This window comes from Sycon ciliatum, chromosome 13 (assembly GCF_964019385.1).
Source record: "Sycon ciliatum chromosome 13, ocSycCili1.1, whole genome shotgun sequence".
NCBI lineage: Eukaryota > Metazoa > Porifera > Calcarea > Leucosolenida > Sycettidae > Sycon > Sycon ciliatum.
The window spans coordinates 23,602,576-23,622,575 of NC_088655.1; the positions used below are offsets into that span (position 1 = coordinate 23,602,576).

Here is a 20,000-nt window from a genome sequence, read left to right on the forward strand (position 1 = left end):
AAAAACATTTCTCAAGGTGCGCAAGCTCCACTGCAGCGACATCAGAACACGGAGAACCCTACACCATCACTGACACAAGTGGTCTGGTTGCTGCAAATTGCTACTACTTCCTCAGCTTGATAAAGCCGGCAAGATATCCCGCATGTACACGTAGGTACAACAGTCGTCCCTCTATAAACCAGCACCCTCTATAAACCAGCACCCTCTATAAACCAGCACCCTCTATAAACCAGCACTCTCTGTAAACCAGCACCCTCTATAAACCAGCACCCTCTATAAACCAGCACCCTCTGTAAACCAGCACCCTCTATAAACCAGCACCCTCTATAAACCAGCACCCTCTATAAACCAGCACCCTCTATAAACCAGCACCCTCTATAATCCAGCACCCTCTGTAAACCAGCACCCTCTATAAACCAGCACCCTCTATAAACCAGCACCCTCTTTAATCCAGCACCCTCTATAAACCAGCACCCTCTATAAACCAGCACCCTCTATAAACCAGCACCCTCTATAAACCAGCACCCTCTATAAACCAGCACCCTCTATAAACCAGCACCCTCTGTAAACCAGCACCCTCTATAAACCAGCACCCTCTATAAACCAGCACCCTCTGTAAACCAGCACCCTCTATAAACCAGCACCCTCTATAAACCAGCACCCTCTATAAACCAGCACCCTCTATAAACCAGCACCCTCTATAAACCAGCACCCTCTATAATCCAGCACCCTCTGTAAACCAGCACCCTCTATAAACCAGCACCCTCTATAAACCAGCACCCTCTATAAACCAGCACCCTCTATAAACCAGCACCCTCTATAAACCAGCACCCTCTGTAAACCAGCACCCTCTATAAACCAGCACCCTCTATGAACCAGCACCCTCTATGAACCAGCACCCTCTATGAACCAGCACCCTCTATGAACCAGCACCCTCTATGAACCAGCACCCTCTATGAACCAGCACCCTCTATGAACCAGCACCCTCTATGAACCAGCACCCTCTATGAACCAGCACCCTCTATGAACCAGCACCCTCTATGAACCAGCACCCTCTATGAACCAGCACCCTCTATGAACCAGCACCCTCTATGAACCAGCACCCTCTGTGAACCAGCACCCTCTGTGAACCAGCACCCTCTATAAACCAGCACCCTCTATATACCAGCACCCTCTATATACCAGCACCCTCTATAATCCAGCACCCTCTATAAACCAGCACCCTCTATAAACCAGCACCCTCTATAAACCAGCACCCTCTGTGAACCAGCACCCTCTATAATCCAGCACCCTCTATAAACCAGCACCCTCTATAAACCAGCACCCTCTATAAACCAGCACCCTCTATAAACCAGCACCCTCTGTAAACCAGCACCCTCTATAAACCAGCACCCTCTATAATTCAGCACCCTCTATAAACCAGCACCCTCTATAAACCAAGACCCTCTACAATCCAGCACCCTCTATAATCCAGCACCCTCTATAAACCAGCACCCTCTATAAACCAGCACCCTCTATAAACCAGCACCCTCTATAATCCAGCACCCTCTATAAACCAGCACCCTCTATAAACCAGCACCCTCTATAAACCAGCACCCTCTATAAACCAGCACCCTCTATAAACCAGCACCCTCTGTAAACCAGCACCCTCTATAAACCAGCACCCTCTATAAACCAGCACCCTCTATAAACCAGCACCCTCTGTAAACCAGCACCCTCTATAATCCAGCACCCTCTGTAAACCAGCACCCTCTATAAACCAGCACCCTCTATAATTCAGCACCCTCTATAAACCAGCACCCTCTATAAACCAGCACCCTCTACAATCCAGCACCCTCTATAATCCAGCACCCTCTATAAACCAGCACCCTCTATAAACCAGCACCCTCTATAAACCAGCACCCTCTATAATCCAGCACCCTCTATAAACCAGCACCCTCTATAAACCAGCACCCTCTATAAACCAGCACCCTCTATAAACCAGCACCCTCTATAAACCAGCACCCTCTGTAAACCAGCACCCTCTATAAACCAGCACCCTCTATAAACCAGCACCCTCTATAAACCAGCACCCTCTATAAACCAGCACCCTCTATAATCCAGCACCCTCTATAAACCAGCACCCTCTATATACCAGCACCCTCTATATACCAGCACCCTCTATAAACCAGCACCCTCTGTGAACCAGCACCCTCTGTGAACAAGCACAGTTTTCAGTAGCCAAAATGTCCTTTCCATGCGCATTGCAGCAGTAAATCAGATTCGTGAATCCAAGCACCCTCTCTAATCCTGCAAAAAGTTTCCGTAGCACAAATGGTGCCGGATTGTAAAGGGACCACTATGCCGACCATGGAGTGAACAAGCCCATTGCGCATTGCCAAATATGGAAGGTATGAGTAATGCTTGTGAGTACGCTGGGATCAGCAATGCACTGTTCAACACCCCAGATGACCATGCCCAGGTGCAGGCGGCTGTGTGGGGTGTTTTATGGTTCAGATTACGCCATTGTGCAATGGGCTTATAGAAAAATCACGCGTACCTTCCTGGCACGATCGATGCGTAGTAGACCTCGAGAGTACCAATGCTGGCACCCCACATGTGGTATGCCATCGTGAACGTGCACTGGTAGCCGGCGGCGTTGAACGTCGGCGATACCATCTGCAGCGTGCCGAACGCAGCAAGGCCGCTGGCCTCAACGTGGGCGTAGAATCCTAACCAGCGAACAGAAACAGCAGCGGAATCATGTGTTGCACAATGATATCGTGTCAATGCATGTTGTACGCGATCTGTCACATACATTATAGTGGATGGAACAGCAGTTCAAAATTTCAAAAAATCATTCTAAACCGTCACGGAAACTAAAAAAACTGAAATTAAGAAATTCGCACAGACACCAAATGTACTTTGCAAACAAAAATAACCTTGGAGAGGTTGAGAAGGCATGAAAGTTTCCTCGTGAAAACCAGTTCACAATGTTGCTGGAGAGCCTGAAGTTGCTGCTAATACTGAGTGCTGAATACAGGCATCTGCCCTATCTGTCACTGTCAATTTGACCATCGTACATGTCCGGCAAAACCTGTAACGAAAGACCACCGTGACTAGCGACCAGCCTGATACTACAGACCACTTCGCCAGGCACGGACGGTCTCACATTCATAAATGGCTGTGCGGTGCAAACCTCTAACTAAGGACCACCTGCCACTAAAGGCCGCTTTCTCCGGCCCCACGGGGTGGTCGTTAGTCAGAGGTTTTACTGTAGTCTAAGATGCGACGACTTTTTTTGTTGATGAATTACAGGTTTTTAAAGTGCGACTTATACTCCGGAAAACCCATGACGTCGAGACCTCAGGTCGGCTGAGGGCAAAAAGCCTCACCATCACTATGCTCCCACTATGCAATTTTTTGTCTTTGCCTGTGAGCTGTGATCATTGTAAAAAAAACAAAAAAAAAACACGATTATAATGACTTTGTACATACCGGTTGTTGAGCCGGTGGTGTGATCGCGAGACGGTCCAGTGGAGACGCTGGGTGTGCTGCCACGGCGACGCTGGAAGTCCGCCGTGTCACTCTGCACCTGCTTCCAGCCGCAGAAGCCGGTCTGGTAGGTACAGACGCCGGCTACATACAAGAACACACAGACATGTGCAAGCATGGGCACACACACACACACACACACACACACACACACACACACACACACACACACACACACACACTCGGTTGGCCGTGCACAACGTCCATGCTCGACCACGGGCATGGCCCCTACACACATCTTAGTCTACACCTCTTGGTCTCAAGACTGGTTTGGGGAGATTCTGAGCAACCCTCGACAACCTTCCTTGCTTGGATATGGTTCGCTCTTCATTTCACATTTATTTGTTATTGGCAGTCGTTTGACGAGCCAGGAAGTGTTGAATAAATACAAAAACAAATCGGGACTAATTTATACGAGGAAGAAAAGAGCACAAAAAAGCTACAGATTACGCTATTATATATCCCCAACACCACTGCAGTTACTTTACAATCAGCTCATGCGATAACATTGCACGGCACTGACCAACGGTACTGACGTTCTACACCTAACTGGCAATCAGCTCTAGCCCATCTCGTAGCTCTTTGGCCCTCTTTCTTCTACTTATAAATTAATCCTTGGCTCTCCACAGGAATCTAATTACAAAAAGTCAAATAAGGACATCCTTCCTTACCTGGATACGGTCCCGGAGGAAAGGTTGGCGGCGATTGGGTGGTGGGAACGGGGCAGCCCTTTTCGTCGGAGCCGTCACGGCAGTCCGTGTCGCCGTCGCAGAACCACGAGTCCAGGATGCACTGGCCGTCGGCGCAGGCCTTCTGCCACACCGGGCAGGCTGCGGCCGTGGGCTTGGCTGTGAACGACGGGGCAAAGGGACAGAAGCAGAAAAACATACTCTTTACGAGAACTTTTTTAAATTTTTAAAATTTTTATTTTTTCCTGCAGCACGATCAGATGCTGCACAGCGGGGGCGGTGGCATATTGGATGGAAGTGGGGGCAAGTCCCTTCCATTTTGTTCCCCTTTGCACGTAGACCCATAGCACTGCATACACATTATCGCCAGAAAACTTACTAGCACAGCCAACCAGCGAAAAAGCCCGTGGCACATAATCTGCGTGCACATGCACACACGCGCACACACACACACACACACACACACACACACACACACACACACACACACGCCATGGTGACAGACATGGGCACGCACGCACGCACCTAACCACACATTCACACTTACCGTTGAAACAAGCCGGGTCGTAGCTGACGTCATCAATGGCAAACACGCCAGAGAAGAATGTGTTGCGCACAGCCTGCGCAGAACAGCAACAACCACATCGAGCTTACACAACTGACGCAAGGGCTGTGGAATCAAATAGACACAGATGTCCCCCCTCCCCCCCCCATCCACCCGTACATGCCCCCCCCCCCACACACGCACACGAACACCCCCTCCCCCTCCCCCCCCCCCACACACACACCTACACACACACACATAGACGCATAGCTAGCACAGCAGATATACATGTTGATAAGCTGGACACATCCCGCCATAGCTGCAAACACAAAACGCTTCACGCAAGGAGCAAGCACATACCTCAAAGGAGATGTTGAACGGGCCGGTGCTGGAGATTGGCTGCACTACGCGTGTCCATGACGATGACTGGGTTGACGTCGTCCAGAGAGCACTGCGACCACTGGCGGATTGCAGGACCATCTGCACCGGGGAGAAGCACACCATCAGAATGTCAAGCAAACGGAAGGCGGCAGATTCAAGCCAGACCCTCCATGCATATCGCTTGCACATGTTGCAAAAGAAGGCTCCACGAGCGGGATTCGAACCCAGCACCCCTGTCTTTCCGGGACAGTGCGCTACTGATTACGGTAGGCTACCAGGGAGATCACACAAACCCGTGGGTCCTTCTTGCTACACACATACCATGTCCTACACACATATTTGACTGTAGTGCCCCGACTCATGACACCCCTACTGTATAGCGACTTACGCGAACGTTGTCATGACACCCCTACTGTATAGTGACTTACGCGAACGTTGCCATGACACCCCTACTGTATAGTGACTTACGCGAACGTTGTCATGACACCCCTACTGTATAGTGACTTACACGAACGTTGCCGGTAGTTCCGCCGGCCAAGTAGTAGTAGAAGCGGACGGTGCAGGCGGATGTGGGCACGGTGGCCAGCTGGCTGGGCGTGACGAGAGCGACGACCTCGCCATTGCTGGCGCCACGCAGACCCAGCATCATGTAGTAGCCTATAAAACACACACACACACACGCACACACACACACACACACGCACGCACACACACACACACACACACACACACACACACACACGCATTTACGTAAATCAAGAGAGAAGGAACTCGTTTGAACATTGAGACGTGTCTGTTTCGCTGGTTCTCACAAACCATACAGAGTAATTCTTCACATACCGTATTATCTCTAATATAAGCGTGGTCCTTTATTTTTTCAATGTACCTCCGCCCCGTGCTATAATTGGAGACGTTCCTTTATTGGAGACTGTTCCATTATTATTTCAACCTCATTTCAGAGGCTTGTTGCCATGCCAAATTCATGTCAGACACACACATTTCATGTTTTTTTTGCCGGTACAGATAATGAATTTACACAGTGTGCTTATAATGGAGACTGAGCACTTTATTTTTTGAATGCCGGCCCAAGGTGTTCTATTATTGGAGACGTGCTATTATTGGAGACTGTGCTTATATTAGAGATAATACGGTACATATGACTACATGCTTGCAAGTGTGGCTGCCTTCCCCACACACTTCCATACCCTTACCTCACCAGCACAAGCTTGCTTTGCAGACCCTACTCTCCCTGCTGTTTTGTTATTGTATACTCTGTTGTCTTCTCCCCTTCTGACGAGTAGGTTGTGTACGTAGTAAAAAATAAAAATAAAAATAATCCCCCCCCCCCCCCACACACACAATACACGCTCTCCACCAGGGGGCGGCGGCCATGCTTACCCGTCGTGTTCTGGAAGGTGCTGTCGATTCTCGGTCCTCGGTTCAGACTGCCCTGGATGGCCTGAGTGCGTTTGAAGTTACCCACCTGCGCACTGCCATTCTTATAGCCGCAAAGTCCTGTCTCAAAGTTGCAGTTTCCGCTGATGAAGCCTGCAAATACACACAAACGGACGAGCGTGTGCCAGAGGAGAAACAATATCTCGTTTAGGGACGATCCAGAGATTGCAGACACTCAAATGTCACTCTATGGCCGGTCCTCTTGCGGAGAAAACCCGAGTCAATATGCTACTTCAGCAGAATGAAGGGAGATTTGACGGAAACTCCAGGGTAATAAATAACATTTTAGGTATCAGAGCAAAAGGCCAGTTAGGTGAACAGAAATTATAAATAAGGAGAAGCAGTTCCCTATTGGATTATGTGTGTCGGTATTTGTTCGGGCTTGTTGACATTCTAGGTATGAAGCAGATGCACCGAAAGTACCGAAAAAAAGTACACCGAACATTTGCGAAATTAATCCAGTGTTGTAACATGGGAAAATGGGGGCACAAGTTACGCGGTCAAGTCCACCAACTAAACCAGATTTTTGAACAGTCAGACGTGCACAATCTCGCACCAAACTGACAAGTATTTATCTTAATTCATGGACGCTGCCTGCCGTCGGGGGGTTTATGACCTGACGATAGCCCTTCCGATTACTCTCTCACATGTACCACAACAAAGAGGACTGATATTCGTCTTTACTCTGAAGAGAGTCTCAGAAAGAAGGCAAACACAGAACAACCCAGGCTACTCACTGCACGATTGGTAGCCTTCATCAGTGCCGTCGGCACAGTCACGACGCATGTCACATGCCGACGTGCTGGCAATGCACTTGCCACTGAAGCACTGGAACTGCGTCGGCGAGCATGTGGCCAGGGGACCTAGGCAGCACAAGACACACGCGCGCACATGCACACACACACACACACACACGCACACACACAGTACAATATTACCTTTATTCTCACGATGGCCGTAGCCAATAAGAGAGAGACAGCACTATGTGTTATCAATCAGAGTGGGTGCAATAAACCGGGAGAAACGGTGGCTAGTGGCAGCCGTGGTTTGGGTGCTTCATTTATGGGCACTGAGTACATGTACGCACGTGGTGTGCAGGAGGTGAAGGAGACGTCGTCGATGGCGATGACACCCTGGACGGAGAGCGGGCGGCTGGCCATGAAGAACATCTGCACCTGGAACTGCTCGCCGATCAGCTGGCTGCCCTGTTGCCAGGAAGCACCCTGAGTGCCAATCTTGCGCCACAGCACCTGTCGAGCAAACAAGCAAGCACAGGAATGCATTGGTGATAGGCTGATAGCAGGATAGAGCAATGATGTCATACTCGCAGAGCGCTGACATCACACGCACAGAGCAATGCAAATGTCATCACAGTCCATGACATCCACACACCACACCCCACACAACAGTTCTACACCAACGACATCATGTTCGTACTGCAAGGGTGGCATGGCGACAACATCATAGCCGCATAGAAATGACGTCACAATGACACATTTACCACATAGCAATGACATCATGATGACATCATAGCCACACAGCAGTGACATCACAACACACTAATAACATTTCTGATCATGCACGGAAGTCTCGAGATCGTTACCTGGATGGGTCGGTTGTCGGACCTCATCTCCAGGACCAGGTTACCAACGGAGAGACCGCTCATGTAGTACCAGAAGTTGAATGTACACAGAGAGCTGGTACGGCTGAACTTGGGCGACTGAAGGATGGCCTGATAGCCAGACGCACCGGCATCCAGACGTGCGAACATATAGAAACCTGGTGGGAGAAGGACACGGAAAGCCAAAGCAATGCCCGGGATTTACAAGTACGCACAAATGCCACTGGTTTACAAGAGCAAATCCACGGGTTAACGCATGCAATGCTACAGGTTTACAAGAGTAAATCCTGCCAAAAATAAACTGCACGGTGGGTACATCACGGGATACTGCCCCCCCCCTTGCCATCATACAGACACATGACCACCTGAAACACAGACATACAGACGCACAGACCGCCTAACACACAGACATACAGACACACGGCTTCCCTGACACGGACACCCCCCCCCCCACACACACACAGCCGTGCGGCTGCACTTACCAGCGGCAGTCTTTCTGGTGTGATCAACAGGTGCCACTTGTCCGCTGTATGGGCGGGTGGCTGAGTGACGGGCCCAGTAGAAACTGTCTCCCTTCTGTGTGTTACGCCAGTAGCAGTCGTCGATTTCAAAGCTGCACGACGTCGCTACACACGCCGACAACACACAGTAGAAAGCACAACACACACACACACGCATGCACGCACGCACGCACACACACACACACACATGCACGCACACACACACACACGATCCAGCATTTAATCTACGTGCAAGTACAAGTCACCGGCATCGCTCCAACACACAGCAGAACGCTTGGCCAAAAACAGAAAGGTTAACGGCTTAACGCACACTGCATAGCAAAGCATACAACGAGCAAGAGACCAGGGATGGCCCCAATTCAAACTCTCCTCTACAAGCAGCCCGAAGCAGTGCAGCACCATCTCACCCCATGCTAGCCCCATGTGCGTCTGCCCAGTGTTGACTCCGAGACCCACGGCCGGACGAGCTGCCCAGGCCTCACCACCACTGCCGTTTCTGTGCTGCTTTCTCGATACATAGGTATGTACACTGTTTATCATGTGCACATTCACATGTCTAAAGGTTTGTGATTTTTCAACAAAAAAAATTAAAAAAATGTGCCTGCCGGTGAGTTGTGGATCTTGTAAAAAAGAAAAACAGAAAAGAGGAAGCAGCGGGTAGGCTTACGGCATTGCAACTCGTCGGCACCGTCGGAGCAGTCCTTGATGAAGTCGCAGACCTGTCGAGAGTCCAGGCACTTGCCGCTTGAGCATTGGAAGCCACTGCAGGCGGATGGAGCTGAGAAAGAAGACGAGAGAAAAAAAGCATGCAACGAGGAAATAGAGTAGCCGACGAGACCAGACGCTAGCCTACATGTGCTGGCGCTTTCCTCCCTGAAACCCCCTCCCCAACACTGAGCAATGGCCAGAAAGGGGTGAACGTCGTGTGCAGTTGCAAGCATGCACACACGCACAGCGAGTGCAGAACAAGCTGACAGTCGCAAATCCAACCGAGATCTCCATCAACGCTCAGCTAGACACACAGGGGGCGTCGGAAGGTATTCGACATTAGTGCGGCCATGAATGGGTGGAGGGTCCAGATGGTCCTCCCCCGGGAAAATCAAAGGGAAATTTGGCCCAAATAGCCCATATTCCATTGCTTCAAAAATCCCAAGATGAAAGCATTCGTAAAAAAGAGAGAAGAAAACACATGAGAACGAGTTATCCAGCAACTATCTACGACTGTTACAAGATAATAAACAGTCAGAAAGTGCGATAAAAGTATTACGAAAGTATTCGTGCGGCTTTGGCCACATCTTCCGCATCGCTTCTGACGCCCCTGTCACAGGACGACAACCAGCTTGGATTTTTGCTTACGTGCTGTGGGGCACGTTCCGAAGGTGAAGTCGTCCAGAGCGATGTCGCCGGTGTAGGATACGCCGCGAGTGCCGCGCACGAGCACGCTGAACGCGGGCCCAGTGCTGGGTAGGGTGACCATGCCGGACTTCCAGAAGTTGCCCTGGCTGCCCACCAGTTGGAACAGACTGACGGGGCTGGAGCCGGGTGAGCTGGACAGCGTTCCAACCTGCACCGGTGAAAACGCAAACGAGACAACGACAAAAATTAAAATTAAAAAAAACCAATTCGCTCGCTCGCCCTTCGAATGTCCCTCCGGGTGATGGGTTTAGCTTAGTACCAGGCATGCAGAGTTGCAGTTTGCATGACGCTGTTCACAACTGCAGTACTGTTGGACGCCGAAGAACTGGGGGGGGGGGGGGTCAGCCTCCTAGCCTAGGCCTTTCTTATTTTCATGTAATGCAGTCGATGCACAATTAAGTCATCGTGTATACATTGGCATGTTGTGCTTGGTGTACAGCCTGGTCGTTCTTTGGCGTTCCGCTCTTTGGCGCCCGAGAGTTCTGTAAGTGCAGCAGAGGATGATGTCATTGTATCCATGCCAACTGCCCATAATGCCATCAATGCTTACGTCAAGACTGCCGACCGTGGCACCGAACATGTGGTACCAGAAGTTCAGAGAACATCCAGTGGTTGATGGCGTTAGAACAGGTGACTGTAGGATGGCGTACTGACCGACAGAGCCCAAGCTGGTCTCCAGGTAGATGTACTGGCCTGCGTGTGTGTGTGTGTGTGTGTGTGGGCGTGCGTGAGAGAGAGAGAGAGAAATAGAGAGAGAGAGAGAGAGAGAGAGAGAGAAAGTGTGTGAGAGAGAGAGAAAAAGAGAAAAGGACACAATTGCCATCACACTACCGAATAGATGAAAAATACCCTCATCAACTTTGGCTGCCAAAGTTGTAAGGCCAGAGAGCGCATGTGGTTGAGGGGACTTGCTTTATTGATAAACAGGCCGAAAGCTGCTGCACACATATTTATCTACAGTGTAATAAAAGCAGGAATACTTACCGCTGCCTGAGGTATGATCCATGCCAGGCCCGGTGTTGGAGCTCGGCGATGGGCCCTTCTGCAAGTCCCAGTCTAGCTGGTTGAAGTAGGAGTTGGTCCAGGCGCAGTACCCCTTGTCAAAGTTGCAGTCGGCCTTGTACACAGCTGAACAGAACACAACCAAGCAACGAAGACCAATTCCTGTTTTCCGGCGTATCTCGATGTGGCCATCTACCCTTCCATTTGTGTGCTATTGCTATTCTTGCCTATGTCTCTGTGTATGCTAATATGTGGAGCGAGAACACAACCAAGCAACGAAGACCGTTCCCGTTTTCTGGCATATCTCAATGCTGCCATCTACCCTTCAGTTTGTGTGCTATTGCAAATGTTGCCTATATCTCTGTGTATGCTAGTACGTGTGGAGCCAAGCAGCGAAGACCAATTCCCGTTTTCTGGGGCCTGATGCTGTGGCAGGAAAAGCCGAGGGGCTAGTCAAGTGCACCACTCTCTCCCGCATCACGCTGAATACAGGCGACCTCCCCAATAACAACAACTCGCGAATAGCGACACAATCTCCGGGCCTAGTGACCATTTGACAGCATGCCTTCAACCTCACGAATAACGACAAGAACGGTCTAGGCTGGAACTCTGACACCCTAGTTCTTTGGCGACAGACAGTATTGTACTGTACTAAAACCCAAACAAAAACAAACAGAAACTATCATACGTACGTGTGGTTGTGGGAGCGGGAGTGACGGCAAAGCCGCTGCATCCCTGGCTGAAGGAGATGTCGTCAATGGCGATCTCGTCCTTGATGCCGGAGCCACGGTTGGCAGAGATGACCAGCTGCCAACAAACACAGAAACGCAAATCTCGTTGGAGACGTATTGCAAAACGTTTGATGACTAACTTACACCATATCATAGTGGTAGAGCATCGCTAGCCATAAGCCAGGGTCACAAACTCACACACTCACACAAACACACACACGCACACCCCCCCCCCACACACACACGCATACACACACACACACACACACATACACACACGCATACCCCCCACCCACACCCACACACACACGGCCTTACCCTGAAATCGGAAGTCACGAAGGAGTTGAGGCGGACCTTGTCGCAGAGCCATTGATCACCTTGATCCCCCGTCCTGCTCCAGGCCGTCTTGGTTTCGGTGCCAGTGCCCACGCTGACGTTGAGCGTTCCGAGCTCCGAGCCGTACATGTGGTAGCAGAAGCTAGCGTAGCAGGCAGCATACGGTGGTGCCATCAGCGGAGTAGCAATGCTGGCAACGTCGCCCGTATTGTGTGTGCGGTCGGCCTGAATGAACAGGTAGTGACCTGAAGGGTACAGTGTAGTAGTGAAGTGTGGTCAGTGGGGCGAATGAAACGAACAAAAACGACATCGGCATGCACACGCATGTACGTGCACACGTGTAAGCATGCAGACACAGACACACAGACACACAGACACACACACACACACACTATACTACTACTACTATGATACAGCTACCCTAAACGGGTCACGCCGCCCTCCACTCAAGCATGAGCACTATGAGGGGCAGTGGCAAATAAATAGAATCAGCTAGCAGAACTGGCAAAACAGATGAAACAATGGAGCAGAACGGACGACTACTGTACTGTAACAACAACCTGACAGCTACAGTGACAACGACTGCAAATGAACAGGAAGGAAAAAAAAATTCAAAATTCCACGTCACGAAAAAACACTGTCCACGAAAGAATCCACCAAGCAAAAGGAGTGTGGGCATCCGAAATCCCACCAGGACTCCACTAGCAGTTCTTCCACGTTGACGATGTAAGCGGCAGGGCAAGGCCTCACAAATCCGACAGACTTCCACAACGCTTGACCAGTGCACTCATGACGACGAAAGATTGAAGTTTCAATTCCCACCATTCCGCCATTGGGACCTTCCTCTCCGCACTCGCTCGTCCACTCCACTGAAAACAACGAGTTGTTCCAGCACTCCACCAGCCAATCCGCAATTCCCACCACTGCATTCTTCGAGCTTGGATTCTTCACAGCACTCGAGGGACAGCTACTCCACTGCGAGTGGTGGACCACGGCCGACGCAGCAGTGACAATATCAAAGTAAATTGTCCTGCAAGCTACATCGCGATTCCGCGCTCCAATCATGCAGCACTACCTTGGCAGTGTGCGAGGGTGCTCCAGGGTCGACTCTGGCTACGCCAGAGTCGCCCTGGGCAGGCAGAAAACTTGGGAGAAAGCCAAGAACACGGAGCTCAGAAAGTGTAACCTGCTCCCAAGGAGCACAAAACACACACACACACACACACACACACACACACACACACACACGTGAACAGAAAATAAACGCAAGCAAACACAATCACCCAAACACTCAGCGCTCCTGTTACAAGTTGAGCGCGATTGAAGAGAACAAAAACATGGCTGTCGCGTGTGGTCATGTGACAGATGTTAAAAAAATTGTTTTACAATGACACAGCTCACATGTGAAACCACTCTAAAGGTCGAGCGCTCCACCCCGTGTACGTACCAGTGGCGGCCATTGTGGTGTGATCGACCTGCGGTGCGGTGGGGCTGATGGCAGCCAGACCACGGCCAACGTTCCAGTCGATGTCGTCCGTCTGCAGCTGCACGTAGCCGCACAGGCTGTTCTCAAAGTCGCAGCGGCCGTCGATACGAGCTGGAGAATAGCGGGGAGGACAATAACAACAGCACACAGCACCGGCAGAAATGTTGTTTGAGAGGCACCGACTAATTTACTCGGAAACAACAGCCACTACAAGCCCATACATGCCCAGGTTTTTAAGTACTAGTTTTTTTAGTTTTTGCGTTGTTTTATTGCATCTCCGCTGTACAACTCATTTCTCCTGTTCCTCTGTTCGTGCCTGTACAGAGCAAAAGAAGTGTGCTTCAGGAGGCAGGTTTTGATTGGTTGGGCCACACCATACTGATAGCCTTCCATACAGTTTGTGTATGTTATGGAGGGTGTGCACACACGACCTCCTCAGCAGTTAACACACCTTGGTGGCCGAAAAGTTGGTCCAACCATGGGCTAACCAACCGGACCGATTGCGCCGGGCCTGTTCTCCCGCATTATGTTGTGAACATACTTTTATTTATGTTCATCATCTGCATCTACATTGATGATGCCCTCCTGGGTGAAAATTTGGACAGTTTCAACTGTACGTGGTGTAGCCAAGGACTGTTTGTGTGTTACGAGTTGGGCGTACTGAAAATCTGCAACTACATGCACACTCTTATCATAGATTCAATTACAAACAATGTCGACGAGATCAGACTCACAGCACTGCGACTCGACTTCGTCCAGCCCGCTCGGACAGTCCAGGGTGTAGTCGCACACGCGCAGAGGATCGACGCAAGATCCGTCCGGACACTGGAACATGGTGGTCGGGCAACGCGGTGCTGGCAGACCTGCAACACAGAAATGACAATGATGTCATCGATCAGCATCAGCACTAGCAGCAATAACAATGACATCATCGACAAGGATCAGCAGCAATAACAATTACGTCATCGACCAGCATCACCAGCATCAGCATCAGCAGCAGCATCAGCAGCATTAGCATCACTGACACACAACGTTTGCTTTTGCCCGAGGTCGGATATCATTGAGCTTGCCAAAACACAGCACAGGCAAAGCCATACAACTCCCATTCCACCTCCCCCCCCCCCCTCCCCTCGCACACATACTTGGGTTGCAGTTGACAAAGCTGAAGTCGTCAATGGCGACATCACCACGGAAACCGCCGGACTGGCTGTGGACGTGACGCACGACGATGACGAAGCTGGAGTTGGTGACGATGGGAATGCTGGCAGAGCCACTCAGCCATTGGTCGGCATGGGGACCTGACTCGCGCCAAATTCTCGACTCGGCACCTGGGAAAGCAAAACAGAGAGACGGCATTAGCAACTTAGCAACAGTTTAGGGGCAAGTTTTAGGTCAATGTAAGAACAGAGGCCGTGCAGCATGTCTGTGTATGATGGTCCTACCGGCGGGGCCGAGGTCTATGCAAGCTACGTATGCATTCTTTATTTTACTTTGCAAAGTCAAACGGGATCATTGCCCAATACAGCAATATGATAGCGAAGAGTGGGGGAACACCAATGGGTTTTACCTGTGTCTCTGTATCGGACCATGATGTTCAGATCTCCGCAGTCCTGGCCGTACATGTGGTACCAGAAGTTGAATGTGCACTGCGGTCCGGAATAGTAGACAGTCTTACTGAACAGGTCGGTCACGGTGCCACCCAGAAGGTCAGACGTCTCCACGTAGATGTAGGATCCTGAGTCCGGTATGCGCACACACAAATACACACACACACACAAATACACATGCACACACACAAATACATACGCACACACACACACACATGATGGACAGACAAACAGACACAGTTACACGACGTCAACAGACACACATACTTGTAGCAAATATCGAGGCAATTCAGCCACAAAATGCATACGCACACACGCAAACACACACACACACACACACACACACACACACACACACACACACACACAGAGCAAGTAAAAATCAGCTACGAAAACCTGCCAAACGTGAGACACGATTGTCAGCAGAGAACCTTTACTGTGCAGACCACGTACCATGCACCATGTACCATGTACCATGTATACGCCCGTCGCAAGAGAAGCACGCAAATCTGCAAATGCACTGGATGTGCACCCGCAGAGTTTCTCTTATAGCAACGATAAACCTCACCACCACTGCCCCGATTCAGGTTGTGCGTGCTTCCCCTAGCTGCAGCTCATGTTTGGAATTTATGTGGTCTTTGTAAAAAAAAAGAGACAAAATGATAGCAGATGCCTTATTTGACTTACCACTGCCACCGTGACCAGATTTGGGCCCGGTGAAGGATGAAGCAGTGCTGCCTGTCTTCAACGTCCAGTCATTGTTAGGTGTGCTATCGGTAATGCTGTTTGTCCACGTGCAGAACGTGTTCTGGTCGAATGTGCAGTTCTCGCGGTAGTCTGCGAACACACACGCACGTGCACATACAGACACGCGCGCATGCAATCACACACACACACACACACACACACACACACACACACACACACACACACACACACACACACACACACACACACACACACACACACACACACACACACACACACACACACACACACACACACACACACACACACACACACTACTACTACTACTATTGACAGCTGCCAGAAATGGCCACGCCGCTCCCCAAAGGGAGGTACTGTCAGAGAGGTTAGGGGGGAGGAAGGCAATGCTCCAAGTGGCGTTCCAGATCTTGCCGCCTCCGGAACCGTCGGTTGTGGCACACACACACACACACACAAGCACATGGATGCACAGACACATAGACAGACACACAGACACACACAGACACACGCAGACACACACACACACACACACACACACACACACACACACATGCACAGACACACACACACACACCGTGAGCAGATACATACATACATACATGTACACAGATGCACGCGCATGAAAATACACAATGCACACACATGCACACGCACACACCGAAGTTCTTTATAACAGAAATGCACTCAGAAATGCACTCGGAAAGGCACTTACAACAGACAAGCAACTCGGCATGACTGACATGTTGTATGACAGTATGAGTGCACTTGGCTATTATGCAGCCCTACGGGATGAAGTTGGTTAGTATCGTTATAAACGAAAACCACTCGCTATACAAAAGGGTCAATTTTGTACGGGTTCAAACAGGACACATGGACACTGGTTAGCGATAGCTTATCACGAAATTTATATGAGAGTTTGCTATATGAGAGTTTGCTATATGAGAGTTTGCTATATTATGAGAGTTTGCTATATGAGAGTCTGCTATATGAGAGTTCGCTATATGAGAGTTCGCTATATGAGAGTTTGCTATATGAGAGTTTGCTGAATGAGAGTTTGCTATATTATGAGAGTTTGCTATATGAGAGTTTGCTATATGAGAGTTCGCTATATGAGAGTTCGCTATATGAGAGTTTGCTATATGAGAGTTTGCTGAATGAGAGTTTGCTATATTATGAGAGTTTGCTATATGAGAGTTTGCTATATGAGAGTTCGCGATATGAGTGTTTGCTATATGCGAGTTCGCTATACAGTCAAACGTCTTTAGGACAAACACCAAGGGACTGATGATTTTGTTCGCAATACCGCGAGTTCTTCTTATAAATACTGTATACCCAGCGAAAGCCCACTGATTTTATCATTTTATCCAAAAGAGCACTAAATTCTTGACCTTCTAAAACGAAAGCTTGCCTTATCAGTTTATCAGTGATCTTCCTAACCAGGTTTTCACTGTACAGTAAAATCTGTGACTAACGACCACCCCTTGGGGCCAGAGAAAGCGGTCTTTAGTGGCAGGCGGTCCTTGGTTAGAGGTTTGCACCGCACAACCATAATACGAATGTGAGACCGTCCGTGCCTGGCTTAATGGTCTGTAGTACCAGGTTGGTCGTTAGCCATGGTGCTCTTCAGTTACAGCTTTACTGTACTCAAGTACATGTATGTGGAGTCGACTGTCTGCTGAGTCCACTAATCCTGGACACCGCAGGGAAAGCCCCCCCCCCCCCCCCTCGACAAGGGACAACACTTACCCAAATAGCTTCCCGGTGGAGCGGGGGCAGGAGTAACCGTTGGTGGTACTGTACACGGCAACACAGAAGAAGATTGCAGAGAATGTCACAGAAAAGAAGAGAGAGAGAGAGAGAGAGAGAGAGAGAGAGAGAGAGAGAGAGAGATAGAGAGATAGAGAGATAGATAGAGAGATATATAGAGAGAGAGATAGAGATAGAGAGAGAGAGAGAGAGAGATAGATAGATAGGGAGAGGAGATACAGTTGATGCATGCCATTCTAGTCTACTGCTGCAAAGATTCCCGCTCCTCTCGCATCCCACGTTACACAAACTCGACGCGCAACCTACCTGGACAGTTCGCCTCGTCGCTGTTGTCACCGCAGTCGTTGACGCCATCGCAGCGGTACACGCTCCACACGCAGCGCTTGTTGGAGCACGTGAACTGGTGGGCGTAGCACTGCGTCGGGGTGAGCTGATCGCTGCAACCGCTGGTCATCAGGATGTCGTCGACGGCGATGTCGCCCTGGAAGCCGCCCTTCGTGGCCTCGAAGATCAGGTTGTACGGGATGGTGGTGCCCACGATGGCCACGGCGCGCAGCCAAGTCTGTCCCTTGTTGCCAGAGGCCCTCCAGAGCTGTACCTTGCCGTTAGCGTCGTTGCGGAACAGCTGCGGTGCAGACAAACATACGTATATTATTTATTAGGAAAAAATTGGAGGCGTATCCAATTTCCAAAGAAAGGTGCAGCACCGACGCAATCCACACAGTCAAGTAAGCTAATATATTAACCAAACGTTTTTTTAATTACTTTTTTATACGAAATATTATTACAGGGTGCGACAGAGCTCTCGGCCAGTGAAGAAAATGTTGAAGGAAGGAATAAGAGTTGTCGATATCGTCCACGGAAGTATCCTCGCAGTGGTGATGGTTGTGTGTAGGAGGGTCTAGTCGGCTAAAGAGCGCAGTGTAGTGGTGGAGGTCATACTCGACATTTTATGCGAAAGTCCACTATATTCCCGAATAGGCACGAAAAGTGGTGATGGGGGCCAGGCTGCTCTGCCGACCTTAAAGGTCTCGGTATCTATGCGGACAAAGCGTGCCTTAATGTAGTTAACAGGCGCGTATGCAGGGTCACCTCTAGGGGGGTTTCCAACCGAATCCCAAACAAATGAGTTTTTAAAAGTTTTAACCCTTTCTACAAGTAAAGAGCCCTACAGTCCATTTCAAAACTATAGACGCGTACCAAGGCAAAAACCGTTATGCCAGCATCTATACCACATAAAATCTGTGATCACTTTGTGCATAAATTTTTCCAAATTGGGCGTCTGTTATCCAATCCTTTAGAAACTATAATTATGAGAGTAATTGTGGAGCGATCCTGAGCAATATTCCGAAAACTATTCTCAAAAAGTTCCAGCCAAATTTGAAATATTTCAAAAACCCTACGCGTCTATAGTTTTGAAATGCACTGTAGGAAATTTTCAAAATTATGCATTTTTTCGTGTTGTTTGGATTATAACTTCAGTTCTACTCACTCAATCTTCGTTATCTTGGGCTTCCTGGAAGTGGAAAGGTACTAGGGAGAGAATGAGGTCAACCATGATAGCCAGGACACAGTACAGTCATGTACATATCCAGCGCTATAGGCTATAGCGGTAGAGTGCAGCGACGGTGCGAAAAATGCCCCAAACAGGCCCAAGCGCGTCCTGCTCCCGCGATTTCGTTTTTCTCGATCGGAGAGTTTCGATTTTTTGCTGTGTACTCTTGAAAATATCACAAGTGAAGCCCCTGCAAATTTGAGCAAATCAGCGCGACGAAAATCTCGATACTCAAGTCGCACTGCGCGCTTTTGAAATTGCCGAGATCGCGGCTCAACTTACGAATGATTTATCTCACGATACATTGCTCGCAGCGCTTCGCAAATTGTTTCAACCGACAGCTGAGAGTTTTCTATTCGACCTGGATATTTGGATCGTTGGATTTGAGCGAGATTTGACTGAGTTACGATCTTTTGAAGTTTTGCATTCTTGCCAGATCGATCAAGTGCCCTACCAAGAAATGCCCAAAAACGTTGCTCGTTTGGAACATTTGGGGGGTTTCCGGGCAACGGGAAACCCCCTGCGTACGCGCCTGGTTAAATCATACGGCGACGGGGAGGAGGACAGGGGGAATGAATAATAGTGAGGAGCATGGTGTGGACCCGGCCCAGCCGTCAACACACACA

At 49.6% G+C, this 20,000-nt stretch overlaps 1 protein-coding gene across 1 annotated transcript in view; it reads right to left on the bottom strand.

The window, feature by feature from the left end:
• Positions 1-20,000, bottom strand: part of LOC135829547 (MAM and LDL-receptor class A domain-containing protein 2-like) — a 78,515-nt gene that overhangs the window by 44,610 nt on the left and 13,905 nt on the right. Inside the window, exons 20-43 of the mRNA XM_065341942.1 lie at positions 18,126-18,444; positions 17,799-17,846; positions 16,011-16,160; positions 15,284-15,451; positions 14,859-15,044; positions 14,451-14,579; positions 13,678-13,827; positions 12,213-12,475; positions 11,856-11,970; positions 11,146-11,289; positions 10,712-10,854; positions 10,102-10,309; positions 9,413-9,523; positions 8,707-8,850; positions 8,207-8,382; positions 7,691-7,853; positions 7,341-7,466; positions 6,547-6,696; positions 5,657-5,805; positions 5,128-5,247; positions 4,771-4,843; positions 4,206-4,382; positions 3,478-3,618; positions 2,540-2,711 (exon numbers count right to left, since the gene is read on the bottom strand). Coding sequence (XP_065198014.1) covers positions 2,540-2,711; positions 3,478-3,618; positions 4,206-4,382; positions 4,771-4,843; positions 5,128-5,247; positions 5,657-5,805; positions 6,547-6,696; positions 7,341-7,466; positions 7,691-7,853; positions 8,207-8,382; positions 8,707-8,850; positions 9,413-9,523; positions 10,102-10,309; positions 10,712-10,854; positions 11,146-11,289; positions 11,856-11,970; positions 12,213-12,475; positions 13,678-13,827; positions 14,451-14,579; positions 14,859-15,044; positions 15,284-15,451; positions 16,011-16,160; positions 17,799-17,846; positions 18,126-18,444 — 3,725 coding nt within the window. The remainder of the gene's footprint in view (positions 1-2,539; positions 2,712-3,477; positions 3,619-4,205; positions 4,383-4,770; positions 4,844-5,127; positions 5,248-5,656; positions 5,806-6,546; positions 6,697-7,340; positions 7,467-7,690; positions 7,854-8,206; positions 8,383-8,706; positions 8,851-9,412; positions 9,524-10,101; positions 10,310-10,711; positions 10,855-11,145; positions 11,290-11,855; positions 11,971-12,212; positions 12,476-13,677; positions 13,828-14,450; positions 14,580-14,858; positions 15,045-15,283; positions 15,452-16,010; positions 16,161-17,798; positions 17,847-18,125; positions 18,445-20,000) is intronic.